Source organism: Nematolebias whitei, chromosome 8 (assembly GCF_014905685.2).
Source record: "Nematolebias whitei isolate Nwh7 chromosome 8, NemWhi1, whole genome shotgun sequence".
Lineage (NCBI taxonomy): Eukaryota > Metazoa > Chordata > Actinopteri > Cyprinodontiformes > Rivulidae > Nematolebias > Nematolebias whitei.
In genome coordinates, this window is record NC_056505.1 from 30,160,301 (window position 1) to 30,180,299 (window position 19,999).

Sequence of the window (19,999 nt, forward strand, 5' to 3'; positions counted from 1 at the left end):
ATGCAAAGCACCAAAACATGGTTATCACCCAACCAGCCTGGTGCTCACTCTGAACTACATAAGAGAACGGACTTTAACTGAAACGTGAGATACCTTGTTAAACAGATTATTTCTCAACTGAGGTAAACAAACAACAAAAAATAATACAATTTAAAATAACCAGTTAACTTCAGCTGGAATTATACAAAATTCCATTTTGTTAAGATTTTAGATTTACATAAATTACATTGCTGCAAGGTAATAGGAGTAATAGAAGGAATTAAATTAACTTCCTGCAGCAAACTGATTGCTAACTGGCATGGTAATGTTGCTTTACTTGGAAATGTTTTGATTTCTTGTTTGACAAAACCTCTTTGACCAAATTTTTTTATAAATAAGAGTTACGCTTAACAGTACAATGGGATAAATATTTAATAATCTGGGGAAGGGAGTGGTGGCGCACAAGTTAGAGAAGGTGGGCCTGTGATCGGAAGATTGCCGGTTCAACCCCCGGTACAGACAACATCAAAATATGGGTGGGAAAGGTGGAACACCCAGGCCTACTTCCACCCTCATTTGCCCCACTCTGGGCCCTTGAGCAAGGCTCTTAACCCCCACCATCTGCTCCCCCGGGCACCCTAGATAGCAGCTCTCTGCTCCACACAGTGGTCTGTGGTTGCATCAGGAAGGGCATCTGGCGTAAAAATAATTGCCAAGTCTTTGTGTGACTAAGTTCGCTGTGGCGACCCCTGAAGAAGGGAGCAGCCAAAAGACAGAAGAAAAATAAATAAATAATAATCGGGGGGGTTTTTTTTTTTTTTGGGGGGGGGGGGGGGGGGTTCAGCAATTTATTAAGGGGAACTTTCTCAAGTTTAACCTTTTAGCAGATGAAGTTTAAATTTAAAGTTTAAACTTTTGGTTCAACAGGCCTGAGCAGAATCTGGGTTTTGAAAATAGACTGATCAGATCTTGTTTGAGTAAAAAAAAAAAAAAAGGTGAAATTTTTGTACATCATTTAAAAAAGGTACCAAGTATTTAATTGGGTTCAAAATGTATTCTGTACAGGTTTACCCCAGCCTACACATTCAGTTGACTGTACTGTCACAGATCTGCTGCTTTCGGCCGTCTGTTTCCCAGCTCCTATGAGTCATGCTACAGGCATCACTTTTGTCTGATACTACAGACTCACTCCCTTTTTTCCTGTAAGCCATTGGTTTCCATGTCCTCCCCTTCCTTTTTCCATATTAACAGTGCCTCTCTACACTTGCCCTTTGACACACTTTATGTTGCATCTTACCTTCAGTAAAGAACACAGTCTCATATGGAGCTCTTGGTCCATGAAGCGAATGGATTTGACTTTACTCATGTCATAATTTTCTAGCTTTGCTGTTTTAAGGGCGGTGGCAGTGGCATTCCTCAATATTTTGCTAGCTTATGACATTTTTTTCTATTTACCTCTGTTGTTAAGAGTATCTATTAGCTATTCTTTGGCTGTTAGTGTCCACTGGCAGTTAGAGGAGCTCTGTTATGTTAGGAACACCACATAAACAGCAGATCTACGCTTCTTCTGAGTCATTTTGATCTGCAGTTTTACCCTTTTGAAATCTAGGTCAGCTCTATTATTAATTGATGTTTCACAACTCCCTTACTTCTCTCCCGCCTGCTCACAGAGATCCGGCTTAACTTTATAGTAGAATCCTCTTCTACAACCCCTGCTGTGGTGTGACTAATAAAATCCATTAGGATTCTTAAAGAAGCTAGAAGAATAAGCCAAAGAACAACACATTACAAAATTTAAGTAGTATATATTATTTCTGGGGGAAAGAACTAGTTTCCAAATTATTAATAACGTTTAAAAAATTATGAATAATATTTCTAAGAATGTTCTTGTAAATCCAACAGTTTCCAAAAATAATGTCTTACTCTCGTTAAGCAGCAACTTCAAATCAATGCAGAACAGATGGTTCTCTGTTTTCAAAATGTGACCAAATCCAGCTTGTACTACAAATTTACAGTGTTGTTTGACTGTTATTCACTGGAAGGTCAATAAATAATTCATCTGATTGCAGTCTTATTGTAAGAAACAAACACTTAACTGTACAAACTCTGACTGTAGATAAGATGCCCCATACTTAATACAATACTGACCTTTGTCATATCCTCTGCCACTCCCAAAGATAATGACTGCCGGTGGGATGAAGGCCTCACCAGAGACTCTGGTCCCATCTCTAAACGAGGGCGCTTGATCTCTGTATAGTCCATCTCTGATTGGCCAGGGAGCTCTGGCAGGTAGATATGCTCATAGCGGAGGTGCTGCTCTTGTCCTCTGAGAAGGTGAAAAAAAAAAAAACAATTGTAACAGAAGAGTATTAAATGCAAATGAAAAGCTTGTGTAGCGTTAATAAAGAGCATTTAACAATATGTCTTTTCCACCTTATTCCTGGGGGCCTCTACTGTATAAATAATTATGGTACAACTTCCTGTCAGACACAGGAAGTAGCAGTAAGCATTGGTTAACTATGGTAGTGAAGCACAGACCACGGTTTATTTGAAAGTAATTTGCATTGTTTATCAGATAAAATGCTATATTTGTTTTATTCACATTTATTTAACAACCATAAAGTTTACTAAAATAGCCTTGTGGAATTTAGAGCTGTCATTTCTAACCAGAACCCGAAACCCGGCCTGGACCGACCCGAATTAGGGCTGGGCTAGGTCGTTATAATGTGATTAATGGGCGGGGCGGGCCGGTCTCAGGCTTTTAATTAGGTCAGGATCAGCCACAATCCAATTATATGATAGCATGGCCTGCCATACTTCCACCAGCTGCACACGGCCATTTCACAGCAAGCTGATCGGCCTTGAAAGAGGTAAAAAGTTCAGTTAAGCTTCAGATGGGACTGTAATACCAGGAAGTGATCCATGGCCCAAATAGATGTTCACTCTGCCGCTCAACTCAGCAGGCGCGCGTGGCTGAAGACCCAAACAGGTGGGATCCCATAGCAGACGTGTGTGTCAGAGCTGTCCACGTGTATCAGTAATTCAGAAGAATGCAGTCAGAAACAGGGTTTAAATGCTTTTTTATGGCCATGAAAGGACAAACATCCTCTCAGCTCCAAATCTTCTGACACTTTTATTCAGCTGCGCGTCCCCGACCGTTAATAACTAATTTAAAATGTCGGCGGGGTTTCTGGGTTTGAACCTGTAATTACTGTTAATTCGTCGGGTCGGGTGGGGTTCAGAAATTATGACTGTGGGCTGGGGCCGGGTCGGATTAGAATTTTTGGACTTGAATGTAACTCTAGTGGAGTTCAGGTACCTGTTGTGTTCGCAGCTGCACGAACAACCAGACCAAACTAAATCAGAGGCTACAACAACAGTGTTTTGAACATGGACCCAAAACAAACAGCGTGATCCTGTGAAAAGGGGTACAGTTTTCATCACCTACCTACAGATGAGGAAATAAGAAGAATGTGGCTAAAAAATCTGAACCTGAAGAGCACTGTGCTCATTTCAACTTGTTGACAAATAGCCGAGGGAGGAAAACCTGCATCCTACTTTGTGGCTGGACTACAATAAATCACGGGAGAAGAGACGCCGGATCCTTGGATTGAAAACAGTGTGACGAGAATATCAGGTATAATTTCAAGTGTATGAAGGGCACAGCATTATAGTATTTGTTTGTCTTCTGTATTATGATTTTCTTTGCAATTAACCCAAGCTCAGTGACGGAGGACTTTGAGGCTTTGGCTGGGCTCTATGTCTGCTTGAAGGTAAATAAGAATGTGTCCCACCTCTTAACAAAACGTCACCGACCTTATTACTGTGTAGATGCCGATACACCTCAGAGCTTTTCAGGTTGTTCATTGCTTCACCATCAGAAACAACCGAGTCAATGAAGTAGTTAAATATGCTAGTAGATGTAATCTGCAGCCACTTCTTCAGCTCGTCCTCCATCTCTCGTCCACAACAGGCAGCGGTATGATTATACTGTCCTGTTTGAGCTCTGACAGCTGGTGTTCCTACATGTTTAAATTAAATCCACAATGCTTGGAGAAACTACATTAGCTTATACTGTTCGCACATAAACAACTGTTGGTTCTGGTCTGCGTCGTAAGTCAAACCCATAATTTGCACAAGGCAACATGGGGGCTAGGAATAAGGTGGATAAAGACAAATTGTTTTCGGTTTTGATGATCACTTTAAATTCGATGTCACTTTTTATTTCAGTACCATCAATATCTACATACATCAAGATTTAACAAGATTTAAGGAGGAAATTAACCAGTATGTGTATCTTAGTTTAAAGTGGACAATAGACCTTAACAGAATCTGAAAAAAGCAGTAAACAGAATTTTACCTTGTAAGCCTTTTCAACTACAACACTAAAAGTCTCAATACACTCAGCCGACAAAAAGCAGCCTGGAGATATGAGGAGACACCAGTGCACTGCTGACGGCCATATTTGTTGGGAGTATATTCTGCCCTATTAGCAGACACTAAAATGATAGACTATATAAACTATATTATTCAATGCACACAGATAAACTGGTTCATAGTAACACACCAAACTACATTGAAACTGATATACATAGATTTAGAACAAAAAACAAAACAAAACAATTAGCAAAATTAAACTGACTCCATGCAATAAGTAGCTTTTTATCTTATACTTATTGTATCTGCTTTTTGTTCAAGTTACTTTTGTTGTCACTGACACAAAAGACTGGGAGATATAACTGAGGGGCCGTTTATACAGCGTGTATTTTGAGTGAATCCGCAGCTTTCTTTCTCTCTGCGGTTCTGCTGTTCATTTACACGACACCAGTGGCCCCCCTCTTTGAATCCGGAGGTTTCTGAACCCACCTTCCAGAGTGGAGGTTTTTCACTGACACCCTGCTGATAATGTAAACATCTCCCGCTGAGGCTTTATGTTAAACCAAATGTGCACACGCACGCGCGGACAGATGCTATATTTCTATCAACATGGCGGTGGACACAGTGCTTTCTGAACTACAACTGATGGAATATATTTTTAATCTCGTAGTTAATCTACATCAGATTCCAGGTGCTGTGACCGACATCTGTGTTGGAAGAGACACAATCTGATCCAGTTCTAATATCACTGTTTATAGAACGAGGCACATGTCGCGCTGCACTATAACATCTAAATGTGCTAAATAATAAGTTTAATAATAATAAACAATATTTATCTTAAGTTTGAAATATATAATGAAGCTCTCTGAGCTAAATTAATCTATCAGGGCATTACGTAATTCAAATTATGTGATTACAATGATGCTAAATATATTGAGTGTTATTAAAGTCGAAAATGAAGACATCAGGTTTAATTTTAATTTTATTTATTTATTCAACACCACAAAATGTATGTCACACAAACACTGATAATTAAACTGAACACACAAAAAAAAACACGTTAACTGTAAACTGCATTAATGAACTGGACTCTTGTTTTCATCCTGGATGTCCCATGTTGTCAATCTGGCTCGATCAGGAAGTCACTCCTTTGATTAATGCAACTTAAAACATTGAATGGATTGAATAAAATAAATTAGGAGAATTTTAAATAAATAGTTCATCCAACACCTCTGTCTTCGACGTCCTCCTGCACTGCACCTGGGCCGAGCCTCATTCAGAACTGGTCCGCCTGGTGGGCGGACAGCTTCTTCTTTCAGGAAAAAAATAAAAACTCGGTTGTTTTGTAACCGAAGTAAACACAAGCTAACATTATTAAGAACGTTGATTTACCTGCTGTAAATCAGCTACTGATTATCACGGAGTAAAGTCCAACATCGTCGACTCTGTTCTGGTCAACTCAGCGACCGATGTGGAGCTGTTAGACGAAGCAGTCCCGATTGGCGTCAAATATGTCAACTCTTATCCACAATCCAGCCAAAATCCAGCTTTAACTTGTTGTTACGTTGTTGTTAGCTGATCTTTTAGCTCACAGCAAAGGAGCGTGCCGAGACCGCACACATCCGCATTAGGTAAAGGTACAACATTCACAGCGCCAACTAATGACCTGGCATGGTAACTACAGCGGATTCGGGAGGGCGGGGGGGATTCCTCCGGATGCATGTAAACACAAAATCCAACCGTGTCAACGCAAATCCATCCATCCATTTTCTTCCGCTAATCCGGGGTCGGGTCGCGGGGGTAGCAGTCCAAGTAGGGAGGCCCAGACTTCCCTCTCTCCAGCCACTTAGTCCAGCTCCTCCGGGGGAATCCCGAGGCGTTCCCAGGCCAGCCGTGAAACATAGTCCCTCCAGCGTGTCCTGTGTCTTCCTCTGGGTCTCCTCTTGGTGGTACGTGTCCGAACACCTCACCAGGGAGGCGTCCAGGAGGCATCCTAAACAGATGCCCGAGCAACCTCAACTGGCTCCGCTCGACGTGGAGAAGCAGTGGCTCCACTCTGAGTCCCTCCCGGATGATCAAGCTTCTCACCCTATCTCTAAGGGAGAGCCCAGACACCCGGCGGAGAAAACTCATTTCGGCCGCTTGTATCAGAGATCTCGTTCTTTCGGTTCCAACCCAAAGCTCATGACCATAGATGAGGGTAGGAACATAGATTGATCGGTAAATTGAGAGCTTCACCTTTTGACTCAGTTCTCTCTTCACCACGACAGACCTGTACAGCGCCCGCTTCACTGCAGACGCTGCACCTATCCGCCTATCGATCTCACGTTCCATTTTTCCTTCATTCGTGAACAAGACCCCAATATACTTGAACTCCTCCACTTGGGACAGGACCTCCTCCCCGAGCCGGAGAGGGCACTCTACCCTTTTCCAGCTCAAGACCATGGCTTCGGATTTGGAGGAACTGATCCTCATCCCGGCCGTGTCGCACTTGGCTGCGAACCGTTCCAGCGAAAGTTGTACATCACGATCTAATGAAGCCAACAGGACCACATCATCTGCAAAAAGCAGAGAAGCAATCCTAAGGCCACCAAAACGGATGCCCTCAACACCTTGGCTGCGCCTAGAAATTCTGTCCATAAAAGTTATGAACAGAATCTGTGACAAAGGGCAACCTTGGCGGAGTCCAACTCTCACCGGGAATAAGCCCGACTTACTGCTGGCAATGCGAACCAGGCTCTGACACCGGTCATACAGGGACCTAACAGCCCGTATCAAAGGGCCCGGTATCCCATAGTCCCAGAGTACCTCCCACAGGGTTCCCCGAGGGACGCGGTTGAACGCCTACTCCAAGTCCACAAAGCACATGTAGACCAGTTGGGCAAACTCCAACGCACCCTCCAGGACCCTACTGAGAGTGTAGAGCTGGTCCAGTGTTTCACGACCAGGACGAAAACCGCACTGCTCCTTCTGAATCCGAGGTTCGACTATCCGATGGACCCTCCTCTCCAGAACCCCCGAATAGACCTTCCCAGGGAGGCTTAAGAGCGTGATCCCCCTGTAGTTGGAACACACTTTGCGGTCCCCCTTTTTGAATAGGGGAACCACCACCCCGGTCTGCCAATCCAGGGGAACTTCCCCCAATGTCCACACAATATTGCAGAGTCGCGTAAGCCAACACAACCCTTCTACATCAATAGCCTTAAGGAACCGAGCGAATCTCATCCAGCCCTGGGGCACTGCCACCGAGGAGCTTTTTAACCATCTCGGTGACCTCAGCACCAGAGATTGGAGGGCCCGACCCAGAGTCCCTAGGCTCCGCTTCCTCAGTGGAAGATGTGTCGGTGGGATTGAGGAGGTCTTCAAAGTATTCTGCCCACCGACCCACGACATCCCGAGTAGAGGTCAGTAGCACACCACCCCCACTATACACAGGGTTGGTGGTATACCGCTTTCCCCCCCTGAGACGCCGGATGGTGGACCAGAATGGCCTTGAAGCCGTGCGGAAGTCATTCTCCATGGCCTCTCCGAACTCCTCCCATGCCTGAGTTTTTGCTTCAGCGACCACCCGAGCCGCATGTCACTTGGACTGCCGGTACCCATCAGCTGATTCTGGGGTCCCACAGGCCAAAAAGGCCCGATAGGACTCCTTCTTCAGCCTGACAGCATCCCTCACCGACGGTGTCCACAATCGGGTTTGAGGGTTGCCACAGCGACAGGCACCGACAACCTTACGGCCGCAGCTCCGGTAAACTGCCTCGACAATAGAGGCACGGAACATGGCCCACTTGGACTCATGTCCCCCACCTCCCCCGGAACATGTTCAAAGTTCTCCTGGAGGTGGGAGTTAAAGCTCCGTCTCACAGTAGACTCTGCCAGACGTTCCCAGCAAACCCTCACAATACGTTTGGGTCTGCCAGGTCTGACCGGCATCCTCCCCCACCATCGGAGCCAACTCACCACCAGGTAGTGATCAGTGGACAGCTCCGCCCCTCTCTTCACCCGAGTGGCCAAGACATGTGGCCGCAGATCAGATGAGACGATGACAAAGTCGATCATCGAACTGCAGCCTAGGGTGTCCTGGTGCCAAGAGCACATATGGACACCCTTATGCTTGAACATGGTGTTTGTTATGGACAATCCATGACGAGCACAGAAGTCCAACAACAGAACACCACTCGGGTTCAGATCAGGGGGGTCATTCCTCCCAACCACACCCCTCCAGGTCTCACTGTCATTGCCCACGTGAGCACTGAAGTCCCCCAGCAGAACAAGGGAGTCTCCAGGAGGTGCACTTTCCAGTACCCCCTCCAAGGACTCCAAAAAGGGCGGATAATCTGAAGTGACGTTTGGTGCATAAGCACAAACGACAGTCAGAACCCGTCCTCCCACATGCAGGCAGAGGGAGGCCAGCCTCTCATTCACCGGGGTGAACCCCAACACACAGGCACCAAGATGGGGGGCAATAAGTATGCCCACTCCTGCTCAATGCCTCTCACCAGGGGCAACTCCAGAGTGGAAGAGTGTCCAACCCCTCTCAAGGAAACTGGTTCCAGAGCCAGAGCCATGCGTAGAGTTGAGTCCGACTATTTCTAGCCGGAACCTCTCAACCTCACACACCAGCTCAGGCTCCTTCCCCACCAGTGAGGTGACATTCCACGTCCCAATAGCCAGCTTCTGTAGTCGAGGATCAGACCGGCAGGGTCCCCGCCCTCGGCCACCACCCATCCCACATTGCACTCGACCCCTTTTACCCCTCCCACAGGTGGTGAGTCCATGGGCAGTCAACGCAAATCTTTGCCTCTAATTAATATATGAAAAAAACCTACATTTCCCCCCATCATGTCCGTGTAAATAGGGCCTGAGTTTGTCTTTTTTAATCTGTGTATTATTAACATTAGTTTCATAGCATTAAAAAATCTACACAAGAGGGCTTCTCCACCAAGTAATAGAATCAAGTCATTATCTGCTGCATTTACGATACAAGTTTTAAAATTAGACTCGTTACTTTCATTACACTTAAGATGGGGGGCTACTCTAAAGAAGAATAGCCACCATCAAACTTCAGCAGAGCAGTAACAACCAGACTCTTACCATGTTGTAAAAAGACAGCTTTCTAATGTTTATTGCACTAGAAGCTTTGATGTGGAAAATTTTATTAACCCACTTGTTAATGGTTTTCTTTTTCTTTTTTTTTTCCTACAGGGAATAATTTTTCCAGGTCTGCCCTAGAAACAGATGCCAGAAAGCCAGTGACTTTGTTGCCTGTGTCAAAATGGAAGTGGCTTTTAAAAAGGAAGAGGGAAAACACAACCATAATTACAGGTCCAGTCCCACAGTTGCGTAGTGTGCGGTTTCTCTGTGTGCAAATAGCATGGAGCTCAACTTTGTCTAGTAAAGTGCTGGAGTTTGTTTAACAACAAAGCCCATCCACAAACTAGACATACATTTATATAGAAAACATAAATCAGACCTTTAAAGAAAACAGTGTGTTAGGACAAAATGGACTGTGTCTGTTAGTTTCACTGAATAGTACCTAAACAATTAAAATAATGAAAAAGTAGAACACATTTGCTACACAAAAGGTCTGTGATTACTCCACATCCTCACTCATTTCCCACTCATTCAGCAGAATACTTCCTCATTTCCACAGAGGTTTGTCACTTACATAATCACATCATGAAGCTCAAGCCCACCCCCCTTCTCTTCCTCACTCTCATTCCCTCATATCTTCCCCCTTTGCCTGCGAGCGTGCAGAATAATCTGGCCCCCGGGGAGGATTTGTCTGGAGGATGAGACAAAGACATGTGCGGAGGTGGGGGCAAAGTTTGTGTTGGGAGAGTGAAGGGGGCAACTGATCACAACTTCCCTCTACAGCTCCAATACATTCTTTCTGGCTTGAGCCTCATTCCAACTAGAACAGAGATCATGCGTGCAAATAGCAGCCTGTTTTTGTGAAGGCACAACAGTGCTTGTGTGGAGGCTAATCTTGTTGTTCCCTGAAGGAGCAGCTGTGCATGAGACGGGGATGGTTGACAGGCAGATTTTTCTCTTGGCTAAGTTCACTACAGCTGGAATGAATGAAAGTAAGCAAGTACACAAAAAAGGATAGTAGGCTTCCAAAAACCTCATCTTTATTCTTCCATGTTTGTGCACAAAAACCACATCACCCAATGGCCAAAACAGAAGCAGAAAGGAATGTTCATAAAAATGTAGCCGTATATGGACATAAATGCTGCATATTGGTATAAATTAAGTTTATTTTGCAGATATAAGCTTCATTTTGACATGCATGAGGCATTGTGGTTCCTGGGCAGAAGTGGGAATAATAAATAAAGCCTCAGTGAGTTTAGGTGTTTCATCATTGACCTAACTTCTAAATAATTAAACAAGGTTACATCATAAGTAAAAAAAAAAAAACTGAAACTGCCATTTGTAAATAAAAGTTTTGTGTTGCTAAAACAAAAAAAGGACTAAATTACTAAATTACTTTTTTGTTGAACATGCTTCACAAAAAGTAAGCTAACAATTGTAGCTAAATAAATTTCCTTCAATTGTATCAAATGTGTTTACACGATCCCACAGCAAGAAATAAAAATGATCAAATAGCTTTTCTGTCTTCTAATGCCTGCTATAAAATGAAAATTATTTCAGACAAATGCGAAGAGGTAGAACAAATATAGCCTGAATGATATAAACCAGGAGCACAGCAGTAATGATACTACTGTGGGTCAATCTATAACTAAAGGATACTTAGAGCATTTAAAATTGATTATTTCTATTTTGTCCTCAGTGGAGACAATAGGTAAAGATGAGCCTTGCTAATAGACTGATACTGCAATCCTTGAAGAAATGTACAGTTTTGCAAAAACAACCCTGAGGTTGCTACAAAAAGGGACATGAAGTGCAGAGGTTTTGGTGCAACTCATGAAAACACAAGCTTATCAGCATAGACTGAAAGACCTCTAAGGCCAAAATTACACTATTGAGACTCGATGAAAACACAGAATGCAGCCGTCAGTGTGGACACCAAGTCTTATAAAGGAATTGTGCATGCCTGATACATTGAACTGAAAGACTCCCCATCCTCAGTGACTGCCAGCCAGCAAGCTTGGGTGTTATTTCAGTCTGCACAAAGAAACGTAGGCTAACTGTTTGCTGTCTTCATCTTTGATATGACTTATCTTTTATCTACAGAAAAGCAGATTGACTGCTCTGCTGGAGAAGTTACAAGAGGCATCTGTCCAGCAGAAAAATGGTGTGAGTCATCTCTGACAGACTGCCAAAGCACAAGCGGTTGAATGAAGTGTGTCAGTAAATCAGGAGCTGGTGGGCAGCATTTGAAGTATGGCGTGTTTATTTCTGTATCAAGCCATGACCCAGAGTTTACATGCTGAGGGCTAGGCTAACAACCATTAAACGTGGCCAGTGCACAGCTCTGTGTATAAAAATGCAGACAATAATCCTAACTGACTGACACTTAATAGACGCAACACGCAACAGCCCCACATTGCTACAGAGTCACTCTACCATCTGCTGTTGGCTGTTTTAACTCCTGTGCATTCCACAACTCAAGATAATTCAATCCTGTGAGGCAGCCACTACTCTACACCTGGCACACCGTGAATGTGACAAATACTGCACAATCATTTTGAGCAAGACCTCTATATTTTGTACTCCTGGCATGTTTAAACATATGCAGCAATATCTGCTATAACAATAGTCTGAAGAGAAAACATATTGTTGAGACTTGTTTAGCTTGCATCATGCAATCTGTACTTTACTTCCATAAAGTCTCATCCTAAAAAATGTATCTTTATATAATTGATGCACTGGTGGAGACAAGACTTTAGTCTCCAGAAACAAAATATTATTCATACAATGCTTTGCTCAATTTATGGTTCATTTATGTTTATGGTTCATTTATGGTTCATTTTCAATTTATGGTTCATTCATATGTTGCTGCTGATCTGTTTCAATGTTGATGTGTTCATGCGTGCACATCTGCTCACAGACTCATGTTCATGTTTGTGCTGATGTTCAATGTTTTTATGTTATGAGTGCTTAGTGTATATTTAGTTGATGTTTTTCTTAGTTCATATGTTAGATGTTATTACTGTTTTTCTTATACATTTTATTGTTGGATGTAACTGGGACCCTGTGTACATAATTTCGCTCCACCACATGTACCACATGAGGTGCGAATGACAATAAAGAATCTCTGAAACTCTAAACAAATACTGAATTAACATTTCTTAGGTATTCTTTGACCCTCAGCAGCTCAAAAACAAACCACTGACTGATTAAAATGGAGCACCCCACAAAGCCTAACCAACAGCAGGTCCATTTCCAACTACACCATTATTAAATACTCACCTTTCACCAAATATTCCCCAACTATCACTTTAATTAAAACGCTTAAACATCATACAGTGTGGTAATAGGAAAAATATGGCTATAGGAACTATATAAGAACTGTATCCTCTGTAAACCCTAATGGTAACATAACAAAAGCACAACAGTGCTAAAGTTAAAAATATATATAAACGTACTGTATGTAGAGCCACAGTGCTTGTTAAAATAATGGACATGCATTCACACTTCTCACTAACTGAGGCAAAACATGAGCACAAAGCTCCTACCTTTCATTCCCAGGCTGGAACTCTGAAAGTAAGGACGGACGACGGCGATGGGGTTGAGTCAGGTGAGGGCTGTAGTCCCTGACATGATGGGAGTGGTAGTCAACCAGTCCCACTTCCTGCAACACAAAAAAAAAACCCTGCTCATTTTACCTCATCAGAATCACATAAACTGTTATACAGTAGTTCCTCACTACTTCGCAGTTCATTTTTCGCAGATTCGCTCCATCGCGTTTTTTCAAAATAAGATTGGACATGACACACAATGGCTGAATGATGGATGAGCCGCACGATCGGCATGAAATTTTCTTATTTAAAATAAATTATTTTAAATGATTTAGCACCTGTGTGCAGCCCACAGCTGTGGGAGAAGCTTCCTCCTACAGCTGATGGCGCGCAGAGCGGAGAAGTTGCTGCTGTTGTTGGGCGTATTGTTTTGTGTACTATTAGTGCTTAGTGGATTCTTAGTTTAGCGTATTTCTTAGTTCATATCTTAGATCTTTCTACTGTTTTTCTTTACAATTTATACTTTTTGTTGGATGTAACTGGGACCCTGTGTACACAATTTTCTTCCACCACATGTATCACATGTGGTGAAAGACAAATAAAGAAACTTTGACTATGAGAAGTGGGCGTGGCCGAGAGTGCAGCCGAAGGTGCATAGCTGAAATGACATGCTGTGCTCTTTTAGAGTGTTTAGAGTTTAGAAACATATATATATATATATATATATATATATATATACATATATATATATATACATATATATATATATATATATATATATATATATATACATACATACATACATACATACACACTAAAATAAACAACTACTTACTACTTGTACTACTATTCCTACTTCGCGATTTTTCACTTATAGCGGGGCTTCTGGGTACAGATCCCCCGCAATAAACGAGGGACTACTGTAATTTCTTCTTGGACAAAAAAAATATAGAAACCACATTGTTATTTTCTGTTCCCATTTGTCATTTATTTTTTTGTCATCTTTCTCCAGCTTTCAGCTCCACTTGTGTCTCAGAAAAATGGGAACATGCAACTAATGTAAACTTTCACCTCTGCTCATTTATGACTCCAGGACACAGTTCATCAAACCTTATCTTGTCTTGACTGTGATGACAAGTTGGAGTGGTAGGATTAACAACAGGTGCAGCTGTGGAGCTCCTAGGGATGAGCCCCAGATTCTCAAAGTAAACATAACAAACACTGAGGGTCACTGAAACCACTTTTAGTTCAGCAAATACGTCTCATCTTTAAAGCTCAGGCAGCTTTGTCCCTGGTGTGTAGAAGAACGTAATATTGATAATTGGGAAGTCAGTGGAAATGATGAGGAAAGCCTCAATGTGACTCCACAGCAACAACATGAACTTTAAACTCAAACATGTAATGAGGAACCCATTCCAATGCAGCACGTTATAACCCCGGAATGCTTCTGTTTAATTACCATCCGTTGGAGGGAGGGAACTAGGTTTGAGCGTTTTCTCCAGTCTTAGATGCACATTGTTTTACATACCGTATATCCAACAGAATATACAGAGAAAAAGATGTTTCCTCACTATGATTATTCCATATGCGCTAAGCAAAATGGCCCTTACCGGGTGTGTTCGTTGCAGCTGCAGTGGTATGGTGGCAGGGTTTGGCAGGTGCCGTGTATCCAAAGTTCTCCGACCCGGCGGCACAGACTGGGGATGAGAGGACATGCTGGCACAGCCGCTTCCTCTACAAGCAGGAAGAGGGTGAGGCTGTAAAGCATACACCACACATCATCGGCTGTTCCTTTAAGCCTGCATCCTGTGAGTGGAAGAAAGAAGAAGAACAAAGGTGAAACTTTTATTTATTTTTATTTTTTACTTTACCAAACTCATTGAAATTGCTTTGGACATTTCTCACCAGAAAATGAAAAGATTAAATTGAACACCAAGTTACAAAGCAGTTTGATGATTTCTGGCTAGCACCTCAAGAGTACCTAGAGGTTTAAACGTGTGTAGCGGTCTACTCCGGAAATCAGAAAATCCTTTGCTCCCCACTACAGCTGCTTCCCCTTCCATAGTTTGAAAGATAGAAGTGAGCCTCTGCACCTGCTCATCTCAACCCCCCACTTCACAGCTTACTGAATAGCCCACTGTCCTCAAACTGAGAATTTGCTCGCAGATATCAGCCAAACAAACCAGCACCTAGATAAAATACTTCAGGCTATTACAGGCAACATATTATCAAATAGAACCGTAGACTCGACAGATATGCTACTAGAATTTTACTCCACAAGTACATAATCTAAACTGGATCTATTTACCTCCGGTGCTGTAACAAAGCAACAAGAGGATGTGCAAATGAGCACTTGGAAGAAAATGTGACTGATTTGCTCAGCAAGTTAGTGGGTACCAGTTTGAATCTAACATAAGTCATATTTACCACACACTCCTGAAAAGCGAAAGTGGACGACAGTGTTTTGACCATGTTTATTTGTTTGTTACCAAAACATCTCAAACCACCAGACAACTTTGGATAAAACTTGCAAAAACTGGATGTACATATAAAACATTTTTGTAATAACTCAATTCAAGATGGCTGCCTAAGTCAATTCACCATAAGAACGGTTGCATGTCAGTCAATTTCACAGATATCAACATATTGATTTACAGTGATAAGAAGTGTGGTAGTAGCTGAGACTGATCCCAACACATATCACGAGAACTCGCAGAATATACAAGATTTTTGATAAACTTCTGCCATTTTTTGGAGTCAACTTTGTCTGATAACAAAATAACCCATGAACCACAAAACAAACTGGAATGAAGCTTTTAGGAAATAATCATTGGATGGACATTTACAAATTATTAACTTTTGGTGCCAAACTACAGTGACCGACAGGCGCAAACATGCAGCAAATGGCTAAATGTGCCACAAACAAATGATGGAAACTGCAAAACACACAAACACACACACACAAAAAAAAATTAAAAATGCAAAAGAAAAACACATCAACAAACAAATGCAAAGGAAAAATGCTGATAATACCAAAAACATTAAAACGCCCCAAAACAACTTCAAGGTGGTCCTTCCCTCCAACTCAAGTGTATTTACAGGGGTTCTGGACCCATACGACAGGTGGTCGAGTCCTCCTATTGGTCTGGTGCATTTCCGTTTGAGGAGAGTTTGCAACATTTCTTACTTGCAGTTGTTTTGGGGTACCGTATTTTCTGCCGTACATATCGTTCCGCCATACAAGTCAGATCAGTCCAAATATGTCTAATAAAGTGGAAAAATCCATAAATATGTTGCTTCGCCATATACGTCACATCTATTATGCGTCACCGCTGACAACCCAGAAATGTGGGCCGGTGTGTCAAAAATTGATTGGTTGCCAAATGGTGATCGCGAGAGTGCACGGGAGGACTTTAACAATAATTTAACAAGATTAACACTTAAAAACAATTATTTGTTTCCTCAAAATTATAGTAAAGGTGTGTCTCCAGTGTTTCCCATACCATTATACAAGGGGGGCGCCCCGTCCAATCAACAGAACCGAGCGCCCCGTCTACCGACCCCCCATCAACAACAAGACATTTAACAAGATAAGCACCTTAAATTATTATTTGTTTGCTTGACTTTATAGTAAAGGTGTGTCTCAGTAGAACTTTTACTTAATAAATGCACCATAATGGTCAAATCAGCTTCATTTCGCTGAGGCGGCAAAGCAAAATGAAACTGATTTGACGGTTGTTCCAAGCGAGCTGGACAACAGTGGCAGGGTATGGCAAGCCGATAGTGTCATTAATAGCAACGTTTAACCTATTTATTACATGATACAATGACATGCCATACCACTTGAGTGCCATCTAGCAGCTGAAAATGGCAGTGTTCAATATTTTCAATGTCAGAATGAATGAAAATGGTCATATCTCAGCCAAAATTTGGTTTATAAATATGGGAAAAAACTCAAATACGTTGCTTCGGCCTATCCACCTTATTCCGGATTTGGCGCCACTACCCATAATTCATAGCGGAAGCCGGTTGTTTACTTCCGCCCGCGATCCCGCGCTGTTGTTTACGTTTGTGGGTTAACGCACTTGCTAGCAATTTAATGTTTTTGACACAAAAGTTTCCTTTACCTGAAGTAAATGGCAGCACATCAGAGGTGGATACATTGCAAGGATGTTTTAAAAAGCTGCGAAGATAAGTCGTTAACTGTGTCTCACCCATCATTTCTCACGGACTGGGTAGATGATATGAAATCATGGCCCGGAATTACCTACATCGATATTATTAATTACCTTGTTTTTTCTGAAGGCGTCGATGGCGAGGAATTGCGGAATTATAAAAGCACAGAGGCGTATAATTACCTCCACAGCAACAAAATAGATACAGTTTTGCTCAAGAAACAAGGCGACTTTATCTTTCTGAAAGCAGCTGTTGAGCCGAGCCAGAGCGTTGGTCAAGCTAAACACTTAGCATGGGTCATGCTCAGAGAAAGTGGAGTGGTAGAAACGGTCGGCTGTTCCTGTATCGCCGGATTGGGAAAATCATGCAGTCATGCGGCAGCTATTCTGTGGAAGGTATATCACTTATCTGGATATCAGAATATTTACATCACTGAATCAGAATCACTGAACTGGGCGAAAGCTGTGAGCTTCCTGTCTGCCTGTGTTTACATGTGGAAGCCAGAGCATTGTGCAGCCTGTGATCTACTGTCACAAAAAAGTAAACATTAAAAAGGCTGTACAGTATTTTTATATTATTTGTTTTTAAAAAAGTACAGACTGGATGCAAGGCAACCTAACATTTACAGAAAAGGAAAAAATAAATGACAACAGCAGGGATGTAAATAACTTGTTTCAGTTTATTAGGAGCAGTGATAGCTGAAGTCTGTTAAATTGTTACAGGTCCAGAATGCTGTGATCAGTGGAAAGACGGGGCTAGCATGTACAGATGAGCAGCGCAGGTGGAATGCTGGGACAGCAAAGAATCTTCAACCCAAACGTCTAAGCATGATAAACTTCAGACACCACAAGGCAGAGCAGCAGTATAACATCAACTCAAGGGCTGCAGACACGATTAGTCTTTATTTTCATAAGTGTTATAAGGACTTGATCTTGTACAGGCATTGTAAATTCATTGTTGTCATCTCCTTCCAGTGCTGACACAAGAGTGTTAAATGTTTCTAACGCTATACCAGTGTACAGCAAAGCGTCTGCGTCATTTTGTAGAAGAAAAAATGCAACTTCATCACACTGAGTCGTCTTGTCCTGGACATCTTTTCTGCCAGACGTGTTGCAGTATTGATGATGATCTTTTAGCGAAGGGTCCTCCCACTGTGTGTGGACTGAGTGCAGATGTGGCCCAGGAGGTTGTGTGGAGACGCTAGCCAGGTCTGGGATGACTGACGGTGAATCTACGGTGCACTCTGAATAACACAAAAATACAAAATCAAATCAGCGTAACACAACCTGTCAAGTGTCACTTACCTTATTACGTTTTAGGAAGGAAATTTGTAATTCCACACTCGTACACACATGATACATCTTAAATGTCAATAGTGCTGTTTTAGTGGGGCTTTAGCCCCCTTAAATTTTCCTAAGCCCCATCAAATTATGCTATAATATCAAAATATTGTGATTAGATTTTAGTTTTTCATCCTTAAAAAAATCAGTTGGAGCTAGGTTGCATTTAAGCTTTTTCTTTAAAGAGTTTAAAAGAAGTTTTTTTTTCAGCTGTGTCTGTTTCAAATAACCTGCCTCTAATAACTCAACATATTCTTTATTAACAAAATCCCCAGACTTTTACAGCCCTGGGGGCTGAATTTTACCAGGTTGCTAAATAAAAAGCTATTCTCGGACAGTTACATGAAATCATATACATCTCTGCTAGCATGCTACTGATGTTAATTACTAACCACTTTGTCTTTAAGATTTGGATTTGGCTGCCAATCAAGTACTTTCTCTTAGTGATAAAGTATTTTGGAATTAAATTAATAATACACTAACATCCACAATAACACTGCAACCAGCTAGCGCTGATGCTAACACCATCCACAGTATAGTAATTATAACATTACAATTATAACATTAATAATAATATAATTCAGTAAAAGATAAGAGCTAAGCATGATTAAAATGTGAAGCGGGGACAAATCACATTTTCAATTTCACTCACCGGGAACAGATTCGGCCGTTTTGTCGATGTTGCTGGAAGCTGTCTGGCTCACAGTGGTCCGGATGAGCTGCCTTCTTTTCTTTGGTGGGGCCCGGTCATAGCCCAGATAGAGCTCCGGGTCGGGGTGAAGCTCTGTGGGCTTTTTATCAATAAAATGAAAGGAGCAAACATAAACTCTCTTCGGGGGGTATTTGAGTTTTAAAGCTGCCAGCCACGCTCGTTTTCGATCCTCCTTCCTCGGCATGGAGTGCAGTTCGTAACGCGCTGGGCACACACAGGCCTTTCGAAGTTGTTGATGTGCAAAACAATACGTTTCTAGCTCGTCTTTCAGTTTTCTGGAGCTGTTGTGACAGCCAACAACAGCACAAGTTGAACCCGAACTCATATTAGAATTGTTTAAGCCTCCTGCTACAGCACAAATTACTAGAATTTGTCATTAGCAAAAGTGCCTGTCATTAGCAAAAGTGCCTCTCGCTTTAGCTCACCGGAAGTATAAAACCGGGAGGGGGCGGTACCTGTCTGTCATGGCAGCCCACATACGCTCTTGCAGAATAAGGTGGATAAGTCTCAGGGCATGCAAATTATGTAAAAACCCGTGACTTACAGGGCGAAAAATATGGTAAATTTTTTGTGTTTTTGTGTTTGCAGCATTTTTCCTTTGCACTGGTTTTGTTGGTTGTATCTTTTTTCTTCTGTGTATTTTCTGTGATTGCAGAATTTTTCTTTTGCCACGTTTTTCTGTTGCATTAGCTTTTTTTGTTTGTTTGTGTGTTTTGAAATTTGCATCATTTTTTTTGTTTGTGTGTTTTGAAATTTGCATCATTCATGTG

The 19,999-nt window shown here is 42.1% G+C and overlaps 2 protein-coding genes across 4 annotated transcripts in view; both read right to left on the bottom strand.

The window, feature by feature from the left end:
- Positions 1-14,795, bottom strand: part of ncor2 (nuclear receptor corepressor 2) — an 83,374-nt gene extending 68,579 nt beyond the window's left edge. For all 3 annotated transcript variants that reach the window (XM_037681175.1, XM_037681174.1, XM_037681173.1), the window contains exons 1-3: positions 14,612-14,795; positions 12,999-13,114; positions 2,128-2,305 (exon numbers count right to left, since the gene is read on the bottom strand). In XM_037681175.1, coding sequence (XP_037537103.1) covers positions 2,128-2,305; positions 12,999-13,114; positions 14,612-14,716 — 399 coding nt within the window. In that variant the 5' untranslated portion in view covers positions 14,717-14,795. The remainder of the gene's footprint in view (positions 1-2,127; positions 2,306-12,998; positions 13,115-14,611) is intronic.
- Positions 14,796-17,862: 3,067 nt separating this feature from the next.
- On the bottom strand, positions 17,863-19,695 carry LOC119413520. The gene is made up of 2 exons (XM_037680579.1): positions 19,170-19,695; positions 17,863-18,420 (listed from the first exon to the last, which is right to left on the bottom strand). The coding sequence occupies exons 1-2, from the start codon at positions 19,552-19,554 to the stop codon at positions 18,053-18,055; spliced, it is 753 nt and encodes a 250-aa protein (XP_037536507.1). The 5' UTR covers positions 19,555-19,695; the 3' UTR covers positions 17,863-18,052.
- Between the last annotated feature and the right edge of the window lie 304 nt (positions 19,696-19,999).

Coding starts and splice junctions, on each gene's coding strand:
- LOC119413520 (XM_037680579.1), bottom strand. CDS start 19,554: ATGAGTTCGGGTTCAACTTGTGCTGTTGTTGGCTGTCACAACAGCTCC. Junction 18,421..19,169: donor AACGGCCGAATCTGTTCCCG/GTGAGTGAAATT, acceptor TGTGTTATTCAG/AGTGCACCGTAGATTCACCG.